Source organism: Saccopteryx bilineata, chromosome 9 (genome assembly GCF_036850765.1).
Source record: "Saccopteryx bilineata isolate mSacBil1 chromosome 9, mSacBil1_pri_phased_curated, whole genome shotgun sequence".
In the NCBI taxonomy this organism is placed as follows: domain Eukaryota; kingdom Metazoa; phylum Chordata; class Mammalia; order Chiroptera; family Emballonuridae; genus Saccopteryx; species Saccopteryx bilineata.
The window spans coordinates 33175683-33192740 of NC_089498.1; the positions used below are offsets into that span (position 1 = coordinate 33175683).

General features: G+C 43.8%; 1 protein-coding gene across 1 annotated transcript; it reads left to right on the plus strand.

Moving 5' to 3' along the window:
- The first annotated feature begins 9177 nt into the window (after positions 1-9177).
- Positions 9178-14230, plus strand: HSBP1 (heat shock factor binding protein 1). Its single transcript, XM_066243035.1, has 4 exons — positions 9178-9331; positions 9928-9994; positions 10997-11117; positions 12694-14230. The coding sequence occupies exons 1-3, from the start codon at positions 9287-9289 to the stop codon at positions 11113-11115; spliced, it is 231 nt and encodes a 76-aa protein (XP_066099132.1). The 5' UTR covers positions 9178-9286; the 3' UTR covers positions 11116-11117; positions 12694-14230.
- Positions 14231-17058: the final 2828 nt, after the last annotated feature.

Consider the following 17058-nt stretch of genomic DNA (forward strand, 5'->3'; position numbering starts at 1 on the left):
GCTTTTCTCTGGTTTCTATGTTGTGTCTACTGTTGCTGATGCTGAGTCTTGTCTTAGTGCAAGTTCACATTGTTGACTGGCTATTTGGGCTCCCCTGTACATCTCTTAATATAGTGAGTCTTCTTATATATCTGTCCTGTGAGTGAGTCTATAAAGCCAGAAGCACCCGCTCTCAGCATAGGCAATGCCCTCGTCTTATCTACTGTAATGACCAATTTGAGTATTGCGCATTTGGCTGTGAAGATGATGGCATACTTACTTACGGAGGAGCAAGACTATCCTCAGCTTGATGACTGAATGACACATAGTCACAACCATCTGCCTGCTGTTCTGGGATATGGGTATTTTTTTTTTTTTATTCAATGAGAGGAGGGGAGGCAGAGACAGATTCCCACATGCACCTCAACTAGGATCCATCTGAAAAACCCATGAGGGGGCAATGCTTTGCCCATCTGGGGCGTTGCTCCATTGCCCAGCAACCAAGCTCTTCTTAGCACCTGAAGCAGAGTCCATGGAGCCATCCTCAGCACCCAAGACCAACTCACTCCAATCGAGCCATGGCTGCAGAAAGTGGAGGAGGGAGTGAAGTGAGAAGGGGAGGGGTGGAGAAGCAGATGGATACTTCTCCTGTGTGCCCTGACTGGGAAGCAAACCCAGGACATCTACATGCCAGGCCAATGCTCTACCACTGAGCCAGACGGCCAGGGCCGGGTATTTTTTTTTCTCTTGAACAATTCCTCGTGCTCTATCAGGAGATGCCATACCCTGCATGTGACATCATGGTTCTCCAGGAATGCAGGGAGCAGGCTCAGGGGCAGGGGGATCTGAGCCTGCACATTCACAATTGACTGGACTTCCTCTTCTGGCTTTATAGGACACAGCCTCCTGGCTCACTGGTGAAACTCACTCCTCTCTTCCTGCAAGGCAGGGGGAGGGTGGTCAGTCTGGAACACGGTGAGGACTAGCCTCAGATGGCCAGGTGCTCAGCGGCCTGACCATAGGCTAGCTAACTGGTAATCCAAAAGCTCACTCTCCCTCATGAACCTGGGCCATCCCTAGGGAGAAGTGCAGATGTCAAGTGGCCCATTCACTCACGGAAGCAAGTGAAGACTCCTCCTCTTCTCTCAAGGCAGTAGGCTCTCCTGTACTTCACACTTGGGTATTTTTCTCTTGAAAAAGAGAAATCAAGCCAGTAGATTAACTTAGCTGAGAATAGGAAAAATAGAAGTAAACTCTATACTTCATTAACAAATAGAATATGTCCTTATTTTCCCCTATTAAAGTATACTCCCTGTGCCCAGAGTCCTTCTCAGGACAGAGATACTTCTATCATGTTGTTCTTTTTAATCCACACACACACACACACACACACAAAGACTGATTTTTAGAAGCCAAAGCAGTAGCATTTCCTGGACTATAGGATGTTTTCTAACATGCTAGAATGCATTTACCTTGTTTACTAAAAGCAAAAGTGTAATCAAAATGTTATGTCACAATTATCAATGCATCTTATTTCAATCCAAGTTATTGAAAAAAGAAAGTCAAGTAAGAGCCAGAAGTGGCTTTTCCCAGGGACCGAGCACAAGACCGAGGACTTTATCTCTACTCAGTGGGCACCTTCTTCGCTTTTTAGTAGCACATCAACCACCTTAGCTCATTCAAAGTCACTTTCCCCCCATTTTCCTTATGCTAAGTTATTTCGGATCATCCATTTTAACAAGAACATGCAGACATTTTCTGATTTTGGTAAAAGTTAACCTTCATCCTGCCAGTTCTCTCCAAATGAGCATGCTCTCTGCAGGATGTCCCGCCTGAACATTGTAACAAAGTAAACCTAGCTCAATTTCATGGCAGGCAGCAAATAAGACTTTCATTCTTAAAGAACATTTTCAGAAATTTTGATTACTTAACCCAGAATCTCAAAATGGCATTTTAAACCTTCTGTTAAATGAAATAACCATGTACCATCAAACTCTTAAAATACATCAGACCGCATTTCATTTAAAATAAATACATTGGGTCTTGCTCTTCAGATGTGGCAACTAAAAAGTTATTGGCAAGGTGATGATGCTTGATGCTGGGGTTAGTGCAGCTGTACTGACACACAGACTCTCCAGGGGGTTCTGCAGGGGTCTGCTGTTCTCCTGGCATGTATGAACAAGGTGCAGAAATGCAATTAATGATGATGATGCCTCACATTTATTAATTTCTTATTATGGTGCCCACACCGTGCAAAATCCTTTATACCGATTAACTCATTGAATCCTCCCAACAGCCCTGCGGGGCAAGTACTATTTTCTTCTCCAACTTACAGGTAAAGAAAGCTGAGGCTAAGAAAAATCAAAGGGTTCCCCACAGTCAGTGACCTGTAGAACCAGAGCCCAGGGCTCCTGTCCTTCCCCCTCCAGCACAGCGCCACTGCCAACTCATCAGCGCAGACGGATGGAACGTCTGCTTCAGGACCCTCTCTTCTGAACCCCCAATTAGCGTGACTATCTATCCAGACCAACTAAACAGACCTTCTATGTTTTCTTCATTCTAAGAACTTCCTGTTAGGAACTGTTAACACTATTCAAAATTACTATTGGAACCTTAGAAATTTTTCCTGTACAAGATATTATAATTGTCTTAAGTATTTCCTCCCTCCTATCCCATGGCTTGTCAGCAGGTACACCAGGTTAATTAGACACCTCAGTTATCCAAAAAGAAAATCTCTGGCCTCCCAGGGACCCAGTCAGTCACAGCCAAAACAACAGAGGGGAGGGAAAGCTGAAGGAGAAAGTGGTGTGGGATTTTCATGAGCTTGTGCTGTGCTTGGCTGTGGACACATTGTAAAGGCTCTTCCAGCAGTTTCTGATTCTGTAAATGGGGCACGCTGATCTACCCACGTGTAGGTGACTTGAGCCTGAATCAACAGGTAAATCACACCAAGAGAAAGGTGAGCACTGAGAAAGAACAAACCACCTTTCTGTTTAACTACTATATAATAAAAGTAATAGTAATAACAATAATAGTAATCTAATAGTCTGTCTACACCAGGGGTCCCCAAACTTTTTACACAGGGGGCCAGTTCACTGTCCCTCAGACCATTGGAGGGCCGGACTATAAAAAAAACTATGAACAAATCCCTATGCACACTGCACATATCTTATTTTAAAGTAAAAAAACAAAACGGGAACAAATATAACATTTAAAATAAAGAACAAGTAAATTTAAATCAACAAACTGACCAGTATTTCAATGGGAACTATGCTCCTCTCACTGACCACCAATGAAAGAGGTGCCCCTTCCGGAAGTGCGATGGGGGCCGGATAAATGGCCTCAGGGGGCCGCATGTGGCCCGCGGGCCATAGTTTGGGGACCCCTGGTTTACACCTTTCCCAAAGGTGATGCATCCCCTCTTTCCATCTGGCTGCTGAGATTCGTCTCCTAATCTGATGATAAGATGCTTCCATAATTGTTCATCTAAAGCAATGAACAATTCTTGTGCTATGCAAAATGGGTTCCTCTTATGTTAAAGCATATACAAAATATGTGGAGACAGAAAAAACTGGCAGGAATGAATGTGTGACCAAGGATTTCAGAGAAGAACTCTAATTCCATAAATTAAGAACGAGTCTATAATTTAAGCAGAAATAATCTAGTCATCAAATCCAGCAGGCAGAAAGCAACTCCCTGTCACTCACGCGACATCACTGTCACAGCACCAATGGTCAGAAGGTGGCAGAGCATAGCGAGTCTTTGGTCCACTTTATTTGGCTCCCAGGTGCTGTCTGAGAAGCAGCAGGTGGAGTTAGACCACAGTTACTTTCCATGTGAAGCTCTGAACCTTTGAGAAAGTGGTTCAAAGAAGCATTCTTAGTATATGCTGAACTTTTCCATTTTCTGCTTCTTTTTCAAAGCTTTTTCTTTAGAAAATAATAAATTCTTTTCTTATCTATTCAGATAATTAAAGAGTTGAAAATGAGGCTACTTGGGGAAAAAATGATGTGTTGTCATGCGCATATCAACACTGTTCTTGTGTTAAACATTAATACCAACATAATGATAGTATTACCCCAAGATAAAAATATTCAGACATTTTAAATGAATTTTTTCAATAAACACGCAAAAGGGATAAAAGTTTGTCATTTAAAATTACCTAATTCTATTGTAGATGCAGTTCCTTTGGGCTCTAGTTGCTGAATTGCGTATAGTTTCTGGGTTGTAAATTAACATTTGATTTATTCTGTAGTTGCAAAAAAAAGTTGTAACTTGTTTGTAAAATATTCAAATAAAGGTTATCTGGGATTTTTAATGTGTGCATTTGGTCTTAGACCATCTTTAGTACAGTTTAAACACAGTGACAGGGCAAAGAAAGGGATTTTTTTTTCAAGTGGTGCTCTGGAGCCCTGGCCAGGTAGCTCAGTTGGTTAGAGCATCATCTCGATACACCAAGGTTGCAGGTTTGACCCCCGGTCAGGGCACATACAAGAATCAACCAGTCGCTTGACCAGGTGGTGGCACAGTAGATAGAATATTAGTCTGGAACGCTGACGACCCAGGTTCAAGACCCTGAGGTCACCAGTTTGAGTGCGTGCTCATACAGCTTGAGTGTGGAATCATAGGCTTGTGCCCAAAGGTTGTTGGCTTGAAGCCCAAGGTCACTCACTGGCTTGAGCAAGGGATCACTGGCTCAGCTGGAGTCCCCCTCCATCAAAGCACATATGAGAAAGCAATCAATAAACAACTAAGGTGTCACAACTATGAGTTCATGCTTCTCATCTCTGTCGCTGTCTGTCTGTCTCTCTATCTCTTTCTCTCTTGCAAAAAAAAAAAAAGCAACCAGTGAATGCAAAAATAAGTGGAACAACAAATCTCTCTCTTACTTCCTCTTTCTCTCAAAATTTAATAAATAAATTTTAAAAAATTTTTAATGGTGCTTTGTTTGGCCTACAATTTCTAAATACCAAGACTAAAACCACATGCTGCCTATCTAATGATTCACTCTTTCCTTTCTGCTTTTCTAAGACTCAAATCCCTCTGATTTGGAAAAAGACAAATGGATGACAGATTAGAGTAGAGTAGAGTAGAGTAGATAGATAATAGATTGGTGATAGGTGACTGATTGATTGATGATAGATTGATGATAAATGAATAGCTTGATGATTGATGTTATAGATGTAGATAGTCAGATAGATGATAGATAGATAGATAGATAGATAGATAGATAGATAGATAGAACAGATAAACAACAAGAAAATTACTTTAGTGAGATCCTTAATGAAAGGAGGGGAAGGATGCCTATGGGCCAGATGTTTTACATATTTATATTTATGGGTGTGACGAGACTAGAAAGGTTTAAACTATCCACTAACGGCTGGGAGGGAATGCAGCCCAGGCTGCCAGAAGGACAAGGCATCATATCCTGAAACTGCTGCCGTGCCACACCAGCAGGTGTGGGATTCTTCAGCAGCAGCGTTTGGCAACATGGGAGAAAACCAGGTGAACTGTGGCTTAGGCCAGGGCTGGGTCATAGCAGAGCTATGCAGGTGCAACTAAGGAAAGGATGAATGAGAAATTCTCCAAGGACTTGTGATGATCATTCCTTCTCTATCTATGCAAGGCAGACACACACGACAGCTCATGCAGTGCGGACATGCTGTACATTACCACCTTCCTTAGTGCAGATCTGGGAAAGGAGGAGTGTGGGGAGAGCGGCCCAGCTTGAACCAAAGAACAATTATAAAAGTACCACATTAAACTCATGTAAAACCAAGCCATCTCAAAGGAGAAAAAGAGAATTGCTTCAGTTATGCAATTAGTCTAGAAAGAGCTATTAAAAAAATGCTAAGAGGAGATAAGCAACTATGACACTTAAAGGTTTAAAACGAGGGATGTTCAAAACCAAAGTTTTAAAGGTTAATTACTAGTGCCATACACATAATATAGTAGTTTTGTTAATGGAACAATATTCAACTAGGTTCAGTGTGTCAACCTTACGAAGTAAGTATATCAGCCATGACTCTAAATTAATGAAGCTTTTGCATACCATAGCTCTTTAAAAGACCTTAGCCTTCAACCAGAGAGACTATGCTGTCTTTTTAAGTGCCAAATATATATATATATATATATAATCCACCAGAAAAAGTGTCAAATTTACCTGCTATTTATGTAAAGAAAATTTCAATTTGGATAAAAAGCCTTCAAGTCTCCTGCCAAACACATACTCATACACATGCATACTCATATGCACATACACATACACATGCACATACATGTGCACATACACATGCACATGCACATTTACATACACATGCACATGCACATCCACATGCCCCTCCAGGTCTGAGTGCTAATTTGTGTTCTGTGTTGCTTGCAACCATAAGCCAGAGGTAGCTAGAAATCTGGATGTTGGTGTCCAGACTTCTGTGCAAGGTGCGGTAGCCCCAGTGCTTGGGCTCCAAAGGGAAGAGGTCTGAAATCCTACCCAGTACTGATTACTTACTAGCTAAATGATTCCAGAGCTTCATGTCAACGCTTTATAAAATACCAAGTATGATACAAATTTAAAGCAGTATGACTTTACCAACCATTATGGGTTGAATTGTGCCCCCTCACACACAAAGACGTGTTGAAGTCCTAACCCCCTGAAGTTGGGCTTTATTTGGAAACAGGGTTTTTGCAGATATAATTAGTTTGGATAAGGTCATACTGGAGTAGGGCAGCCCATACTCCACAAGAAGAGACACACACAACGAGGTCGAAGGCCATGGAAGATGGAAGCAGAGATTGGAGTGATGCAAGCAGAGGATCGTCTACAAGCTAAGGAACATCAAGAATTACCAGCAGCCAACAGAAGCTGGGAGGGTGGCACAGAACAGAGTGTCAGAATCCTCAGAAGGAACCAACCTTGCCGACACCCTGATCTCAGCCTTATAGCCTCCAGAACTGTGAGACAATAAATTTCTATTGTTGTAAGCTGCCCAGTTTGGTGCTTTGTTACAGCAATCCTAGGAAACTCATACCATTCTTCAGTCTCAATATGTACAGAGGAAAAGTATCAAAAAGATGGCCCAAGGAAAAATAAATTCATACATGAAGAACAAGTGAACAGAATTCTAGCAATGTTTCTCGAGTCCTCTAAAGCCAGTGGTTCTCTGCTGAGGGTGATCCCCCCACCACCACCCACCCCAGGAGACACTTGGGGTGCTACCAGCATCTACTGGGGAGAAGTCCCACAATGTACAGGGCACAGGGCACCCACCCCACAGTAACAAAGAATTAGGGGACTCAAAATGCCCGTGGTGCCACTGGTGAGCAACCCTGCTCTAAACTCAGACAGTTCAAAGAATTCTAGAGTGATAGGAAAAGAAGAAGGCAGAGTCAGAAAATCCTGGGCTCAAGTCCTGTCTCTTACTCCCTAATTTGACTGCCTGGTTTAGAAGTTTCAGCCCCTTTGTGTCAGTTTTCTCAAAATTGTAAAATGGTGATAACTGTATCATAGGGTTCTCCTGAGGTTTAACTTAAAACACTGAGAGAGGTTTATTTTAAGAGATCGGGTAAAGCACTAACCAAATACTAGTTAACAACAACTGCTTATAAAGAGTTTTGCCTCTTTGGCATGGGAAGGAAGATGGGGTAGGGGTGCAGGGATGGGATATGGGTTGGGGAGGGCAAGGTTGGGGTCAGGGAGTGAAGTTGGGTGAAGAGAGTTGAGTTTTATGCCCTCCATGGCCAACCCCACAGGTTTGTTTTAGACACTGGGGCAGACACTCTCTACGGCTAAAATCAAGTTCTGGCCCCAAAATACCGTCCTTAAATGAGATAAGGAATGCAAACTTTGTGGGGACATGCCAGACCTTCAGTCAAGGACTCTCCTACCCCTTGCCAATGAGACCCACTTTCCAGACCACCTGTGGAACTGGAACTTGAGGTCCCAGCTCAGCAGTGTCCCCTCCTTAAACAATCAAATCCAGTCTCTTAACCAAACGCTGCTCCCTCCTTGACCAAGCCAGAAACTTTCCCGACTCAACACCAGGGAACATCATGTTGACTTTAAGTAGCGAGTCACTAAGAAGGCCTCTTTGTCTGATTCCATTTATATGACATTGAAACACAAGCGAAAGGAATCGATTGTGTTCAAGTCAGGACGTTTGTTATCCTTGTGAGTGGTGGGTGTGGGTGAAAGAAAAGGGGCTTCTGGGGAGCTGGAAATGTTTCTTGATTGGGGGCAGTTACAAGAGTGGACTTTGTGATTTCTGCACCCTCAAGAACGTATTTAACTTTAAAAGCTAAAAACCACCTGCCCCACTGCACCGGCACCTCCTCTCAACCCTCATGGGGAGGAGGAAAAACACTGAGATCGAGGGCGTAACCAGGCCCTCAGGTGAGCAGCTGTGTGCATGCTGGTGGTGCCCCTCGGGCCTGGGACCTTAGTTTCCCCTCCAAGTGTTTAAGGGGGGGGTGTGTATTTTTCTGAAGTTGGAAACGGGGAAGCAGTCAGACAGACTCCCACACGCGCCTGACCAGGTTCCACTCGGCACGCCCACCAGGGGGCGATGCTGTTGCAATCAGAGCCATTCTAGCACCTGAGGCAGAGGCCACAGAGCCATCCTCAGCATCTGGGCCAACTTTGCTCCAATGGAGCCTCGGCTGCTGGAGGGGAAGAGAGAGACAGAGAGGAAGGAGAGGGGGAGGGGTGGAGAAGCAGATGGGCGCTTCTCCTGTGTGCCCTGGCCGGGAATCGAACCCTAGACTCCTGCACACCAGGCCGACTCTCTCTATCACTGAGCCAACCGGCCAGGGCCTTTTAAGAGGTTTTTTTTGGAGTGCAGGCAGCGCCCAGGCCTGAGTTTGGCACCTCGTAGGTGCCCAGCAAGTGAGACCCGACAGGGCCCAAAACCAGTGTGGCCTGTACCTACAGCCTGGAAAAAGGTCGAAACCACCCCTTCAATGGTTGGCCCTATTGCAGTGATTCTTCCTCTTTTACCCATCGGGGATGAGTACAGAGCGTGACTAGGGGCGTGGCTGGGGGCGTGGCTGGGGTGTGGCTGGGAAAGGGCAGAGGAGTGCTGGATGGAGTGAAGCTAGGCAAAGCGGGGAGGAGGGGCGGGGCCTCTCTCGGAACGGAAGCGTGAGATTGCCGGCCTTTCCGGCGCGTGATATCAACTACAATTCCCACAACACCCCGCGGTCGCGCGCCTGGCACTTGTCGTCGCGAGAAGAAGCCGCTGGGGGCGTCTGCTGACAAACGGAAGTGTTAGTGTCGGTCGGAGATATCACCGCCAAACTGGGAACCGGGGAGATGGCCGAGACTGACCCCAAGACCGTGCAGGATCTCACCTCGGTGGTAAGGGTCATGAGTGTGTGTGTGTGTGTGTGTGTGTGTGTGTGTGTGTGTGTGTGTGCGCCTGAGGCCGCGGCACCCCAGGGCGGAGCCGGCGTGTTTTTAGAGGCTTCTCCTGCTGAGGCCTCCGGTCCCCTTGACCCCACCCCCGGGCCGCTGGGTATAGCACCCTGCGCTTTCTGACGTCTCCAGGCCCGACCCCCGTTACCCCCCACCCACCTGTTCCCGAACCGCACCCCAGGTAACGCCCTGGTCCACCCCCCAGCCCCGCACCCCTCAGCCCTCCACGCAGGCCCCCTTCAGCCCCTCCCGCACACCCCACCCCAGCCGTCAAAACGACCAAAAGGCCCAAAGAATTTTGAATGGCAGCGGGGGCCCAAACGGGGAGGGGCTTCACCGACCCTTCAGTCTAATTTGACAGCTGGGAAAACTGACGCCTGGAGAGGGCAACTCCTTGCTGAAGGCCACGGAGCTGCGAGGAGGCTGAATGGAGGCAGGAACCCAGGATCCTAGTCTCCTTCGGGGACCGGGGCTCCTGTCCTCACCCCTTGAAGGAGCCTCAGGGTAAGCGTCGGGTGTTTTGTTTTGTTGTTTCATAGGTGCAGACACTCCTGCAGCAGATGCAAGATAAATTTCAGACCATGTCCGACCAGATCATTGGAAGAAATATCCTTTGCATTAGTAGTCGTCTTCTTATTGGTGTCTGGATCCTGTTTTCTCCGTAGTGTTGTAATAAATGGATGGCGTTCAGGCCACCTTCACCTCACGTTTTTACTGAGCTTGGGTGTGCCCTTTGTGCAAAGTACTGTATGAAGAGCCAGGGAGACAACTGAATGCCCGCCTCAAGGGACTTGCATTCTACCATAATGTCTAAGATTGTTGACTGTGAGCAAAACATTTTATGTGTATCTTTTCCCTGATCCTCACCATAACCTGATGAAGCGATTCTGGTTTTACCTTTATTTTAGCGCACGAGAAAACAGGAGCCTAGCAAAGTAAAACAACTTGCGCAGAGCCCATCACCAATAAAGGGCAGGGCTGGGATTTATTCCTTTTCCAAGGTCTCTGTACTTTTAACCAGGAGATTATAGTCATGCCTGCTTAATGACAGGATAGATTCTGAGACATGTGTTATGAGGTGATCTTGTCCTTATGCAGACATTCTAGAGCTGTGATGGGGAACCTTTTTATAAAAACCGCCCACTTTTGCAGTGCTGGTCAACCTGGTCCCCACTGCCCACTACTGGGCGTTCCAGCTTTCATGGTGAGCCAGTCGAGGTGAGGTGCCAGGCACCGTTTGTTTGCTCTGCTATGCCCACCATGAAAGCTGGGACGCCCACTAGTGGGCGGGAGGGACCAGGTTGACCAGCACTGCAAAAGTGGGCGGTTTTTATAAAAAGGTTCCCCATCACGGTCCTAGAGTGTACTTACAGAAGACCAGATGGTGCAGCCCACTCCACATGTAGGCTATATGGTAGACCACTCTTACATGTTTGGCCAGTCGTTGATGGAAATGTCTTTTGTGACACATGACTGTATAACTATCCAAAGGGAATTGGAAAACCAATTCCATTAAGACAGTTGTGTTTAAGGTTGTGGTCTGCAGGGCCCTGGAGGGAAAAAATAGAAATGGGAGATGTTGCTGTGCTTCATCTTTAACTTCACCACTTGATGACATGAGTAGTCGCATTGATGACCTGGAGAAAAACATCGCAGACCTCATGACGCAGGCCGGGGTGGAAGAACTGGAAGGGGAAAACAAGATACCTGCGGCCCAGAAGAGCTGAAGGTGAGGGATGGGGCGGTGTGCGCATGGTGTATGTCAGTACAACTTTTGATGTAGTCATGTTCCCAGTTTTTATTTATTAGACTTATATCCCCATTAGTTAAGACCATTGATTAACATTAGATAACCACTGAGTTTATATCATTACAGCCAAAAACAAAGAAGTATGTTTTGTTGGCCTGAAAATTCTTATCACTGGCAGATTTTAGTGGTTTGGTTTGTGTGTGTGTGTGTGTGTGTGTGTTTCAAAAGGGATAACTCAAGCACTGACATTGCCACCTTCATAAATGCTATAAATTCTAAGGATTCTTTTGGGGACACGTACTGTACACAGTAAACACCAGGACAATAACTAACTGTGACTGAGATGAATGAACTGGCTTATGACCACATTAAACCTTCACCCTAGAGTTAATTTCAGTTTCCACTTCATAGTTTTCAGACACCAGAGGAATGACTGATAATTAAAAAAACTACCTGGCTAGCCTGACCAGGCGGTGTGTAGTGGATAAGAGTGTCGGACTGGGATGCAAAGGACCCAGGTTCGAGACCCCAAGGTCGCCAGCTTGAGCGTGGGCTCATCTGGTTTGAGCAAAGCTCACCAGCTTGGACCCAAGATCGCTGGCTCAAGCAAGGGGTTACTCGGTCTGCTGAAGGCCCACGGTCAAGGCACATATGAGAAAGCAATCAATGAACAATTAAGGTGTCGCAACGAAAAACTGATGATTGATGCTTCTCATCTCTCTCCGTTCCTGTCTGTCTGTCCCTGTCTTTCCCTCTCTCTGACTCTCTCTGTCCCTGTAAAAACAAAACAAAACTAGCTGGATAACAAGATAGCCATTTGCACAGTTGGCTGCCTTACTCTCATCAAAGTGGGTTTCTTCATTGTAATCCTTTATGTGAGTGTGGTCGTTACCTCGTCACAACCCAAAAATAATTTCATTTTTCTCCTTTTCTCCCATCCCATTTTTAACATTTTCATTCCCTATAAAAATAAAGTTCACTGAGAATTTTTAGCTAACCAGAGTACCAAGCAGAACATAGAAGTGAAAGAGACCATATTCCTCTTTTTATTTTCTGGGCATGTCCTGGCTGGACCAAATTATAAGTTGCTATGAAATACAAGTTGCTTTGAAGCACAAGAAAATAGAGGTTTGAGATGTAAAAGACTTCCATTTGTTGATATCTTGACAATAGATTGGGTTGATGCGCTGTGTGAGTAAATCACATAATTGTTTTGCGTGGGTTGTCATCTTTATTTCTATATAGAGATGGTTTGGAAAGTGTCCTGCAGGGTTCATATCTCAAATCCCATCAAGTGAATAAGAGCATCCTCTTGAGGATTGAAGACTTTGAGTTACAAGGATGATACAGAGAAAGGCGTGGGAGGAGGAAATGGATTCCGAAGTGTCTTTAATAAAGACTCCCGATTAAATATATTGTGGATCCGCTAGAGTGTGTGCACAGAAAATAAGTTTAGTTTAATAGAGGGTTCTGAAAGGATTTTTAGTTCACAAATTCATTTCCATTTGTCCTTATATAATGAATAACATGTTGATGGTTTTTCCTTTTTCAATAGGTTGCTAATTTACACTGAAATCTGGAACACTGTTTTTACAAGCCAAGAGAAGACCGAATGGCTTTTTGCAGTTAATTACTATGTAGACATTTTCTACTGTAAAATGTGCGTTCTTCTTATCACATACTAAATAGTTGATTGAGTGATTACCTACCCTCCTACCCCAGTTTCTTGAACATGCTAACTTCACCTCTTGGATCTTGGTCAGTTGTGCTATTAAATATTAAACACTAAAACTTTGGCAGTTCCTGCATAAAATTGTCAAATTTTTTAGTGTATTTTGTGAAGTCCTTTTTTTTCCTATTATTCCTTTTGTAGTAGTTGCTGTTTGATAAAAGTTGCTGTGTAATTTTTTTCTATTAGACATATAGTTGGTTATCCTGTTATAATTAGACTTTGTGAAGTAAAACATTTGTAGAGTTTAGGGTTCTTTAATTCTCAATAGTGTGACTGTTGAACTAATACCAAGTAGTGTATTGGTGATACTTTTCGAGTGGTTTAAAACATTTAAAATTTGTTTATTTGGAAATACCTGGCACTACTCTATTGCCAGAACTCAGACTTGAACTGTGGTTTTATGTCAGAGTCTTTAAAGTCAGATGCTAAAGTAATGAATAGTAACCACTGCCACTTTAGTGAGAGTTTTTAAATATGGAAAATGACAGAATTGCCTGATGTCATGAGGCAATCATCAGAGTTTTGCATGAGACTTGAATACTAAGTAGGATCCTACAATGTTCATCTACAATAGTTACTATACAAAATCTGGCAGGATTTTAAAACTCAGTTACTTCATCTATTCTTTGAGCCACTAATTGGGAAAAGAAACGGAAAAGGAAGAGATCATGTTAAGTTCGTGCCAGTTGCTTCACCAGAAAATAATAAATGACTGGTAGTAGACTCAAGTTTTAAACTATTTCTTACCTAAATTCTTGGAGACTAATGGTTTTATTATTGACTATAGAAGACAGGGATGATAATATTTGCCACCCAGAACTGTAATGTCAGGAGCGCTAAGCCTCGAGGCCAATATTGACTGAAGGAGATCTATGTGATTGTCACAGAGAAGGGATTTTGTATAGAAAAAAACTGTCTCATAAAGGAAAACCCTTCATGAACACAGTATGATTTTTAAGTTTTCTGTATCACCAGTCTTGATTGTTCGTATTGCAAATATACAATGATATTAAGAAATATTTCCTATTTATAAATTATATGGAGAACACAAAGGAGTAACTTTCTTCGGTGATGAAATTAATTTACCACTATTAGTACCCAGCTGCAGTCACCCCTTTGATGGCCAGTAGGTTGTGCTGCAAGGTGTAGCCCTGTGCACCCCAGAACCTACCAGCCAGGCAGACGGAACCTGCGTGTGGGTGCTTTCAAGCCTAGGAAACAGCAAGTGGAAATGGTTCGGTGGGAAGGTCAGTGAGGACTCAGGAAGGAGTTGGCTTCCTTAAATAATGGAAAGATTCCTGAGGCAAGCTCCCCTGACCAAAAATACCTGCTGTGAATAAAGGTGCCTGAAATCCTGCTATTGAAGTTTCCTTTGTGTCAAAATGATTTGTCTGGTTTTTTATATTGTCAGATTAAAAGGCACATACCATTTTGGATTATGAGCTAAAACCTCCGGAACAATTAAATACAAATAACCAAAGGGAAAGGGAGGGTGGGTGGAGGCTTGTCGGAGAAGCCTCGGGAATGTGAGGTGCTTGATGGATGCGGGAGGAGGGCTGAGGTCTCCCCTGCGCAAGACGGAAACCTTTTCCCAGTATGTTCCCCAGGACACTAGTCCTGGAGCAGTTCCAGAGAACAAAGGGTTTATAGTCGCTTGGGTTCAGAAACTTTGCCTTGTACTGGATTCACTTTGGGAAAATTCACAGTGTAAATTAGCATATTGAAGGCCCTGAGGTCTCAGAGCAGAGAAATGTGATTTCACTTTCTCACCTGCCAGGTTGCAAGTCAAGTTATTTGGCCAAGGATTTTATAGCTATATAGATATATACTTACCACCTAGTTAACATTTCATTGAATTTAGTGTGGTGTAAAAACCAAACATACAGGGAGGTACCAGTTCAAGTAATCCAATAAATAGCATTGGGTTCAATTTCTGAACGAACGCCTGCACTGCCACACACTCGGCCCGTTCTCCAGGCAGCGTTTCAGCCACAGGAGAAACGGGCTCCATGACCCATGTGAGACCTTCCTGCCTGTGCACGCAGACGGTTTGCCTCAACTCTTAAGGCAGTGCCAATGTGAAGTGAGACAGGCCACTAAGCTTCCATTACCCCACACTCACTATGTCTTGTGACCTGCGGCCTTTCTGGAACAACCTGGGTCCACCACACTCCCCCTTCCCCAGGGTTACAGATACCCTCCCTGCCCTGTAGCCTCTGCTCTATGAAAGCCAGTCCATGAAGACCTCTAACCTGTCTGTAGATCACTTCCCTTTCGAGTTCCAGCCATAATTTTTTGTGCAGGAAAATGCCTGCCTCTCTATTCTTCTCCCAACTAGTTTTTCATTTAAAGGCCAATGAAGATCCTACCTCGGGCTTATCCATCTAAGTAGTATGGAGGTGCTTGCACCAAGCAAAGCAGCCTTCTGTTGGACTAGATGCCCTCACCTCCCAGGCCCAGAGGCCACACCGGCTTCCTCACCTGACTTTTAGTTAATCCTGCTTTCCGTCAAGCCACAGGGTGTTCAACATTGTAATCTTATTTGCCGATCAATTTTGTTCCTCTACTGTTTGGTTTCTACTGAAGTACTATCGTGTTTGACCTTATCAGAACAAACATACAGTATTTCAGGTAATTAAAGGCTCATTTTCCTTTGTTAGTCCTTGGAATCCTAACCACACTTAGAGCATTGTTGCTAGGGGGACAGCGTCCTCCAAACAACTCAAGGGAAACTTTTTTAGCATCCTGTTTGTAAATTGAAGGTTTCCTATGGATATTTATGTTCCTCTTTTTTTCACATCTTGTGTAGTTTGCATTTTTAATGGGATTAAAATGGAGGCATTTGCACAATATGTTGTCAGATTTAACCCTGAAAATTACCTAGCAACAGTTAAACAATTAGTCATAGCCCTATGGAAAGCATTTATTGTAAACATTGCTGTTCTCAGAATTTTGTTTACGTTATTTGCTCTCATCCTCCTGACAACCCTGAGTTTGGTTTGTATCTGGTCAGTCCTGGAAGGAACCCAGCGTTGGGCAGCAGTTGACCAGGGCACGGAGCTAGAAGCAGCGGCGGCCGCGGAGCTTGCTCATGGCTGTTCGTTCACCTGTCAGAGCCACCTGGGAATCATCAACCCACCTCCTCGGTGGATATTCAGTTCGAAAAGACTGATGTGACATTTTCAATTAAACATGACTCAAATAATAAATATCTTGATGTGAATTTTTATTTAGAATTGAAAGTATTCAGGACTGCTAGAAAATGTGTGCTCCTAGGCTAGCATTTTTTTTTTCCAAAATAAGTTATTGGAGAACAACTATAGAAACAAATCCAGTTCAGTTTCTCAAATGTTTGCCCTGACAGAACAGTAAGTACTAGTTTTTACATTAGTTTACTTAGTAACACCCCCATCATTTCTCTCAAGCAAAAATTATCCTTTGAGACCCACCTTGGAGGAAAAATAATGCCTCTCCCCCAGTGACCTATCTGCTTACCATCTTATAAGGTAACTTTATTTAAAAAAAGTAAGTACAGTACAGATGTCTTAAAATAGTACCCATGCAGCCATCAGCTGGAATCTTAATCTCTCGTTACTGATGTTAAGCATCTGCTTTTAGCGTCAGTGTCTTCATAAAACTTTTGAATGAATGAAAATCTTGGTGGGGACCATGAGTCACTGCCCAGAATCGAAAACCAGAGGGATTGTGATGAACGTTACACTCATCGACCCCACCAATCATGTTGGAAATTGGAAAGGAGTTTGTACAAGTCAGGTTGACTGTTGTAAGAGATTTAATTCTAATGCTCTGCCCTCCCACGCTGAGACCTTCACCAAGAGAGGTGCCTGAAGGTTCCTCAGACACCTGCCTAGGATTAGATTTATATCTAATAGATAAGGAACATCTGCTTCAGTGCGTCCCTGGCCACCACTGGTGAAATGTAATGTTCTGTTGCTCTCTCCTTGAACAAGGCCAAAGAATGTTTATATACTACATACATAAATTAGATTCACGTCACATACATACTACCCTGCTTCATGGTTATAATCTTGATGGTATTTTAATAGATTTCTATTTTGTAGACATATTTTGACTGATTATTCTTATTGGTCAGTGACAAAATGTCTATCTTCCAAAGAGGAACAGAATTAATTCCCAATAATTAAGAATCACCTAGATTCAGGGTCA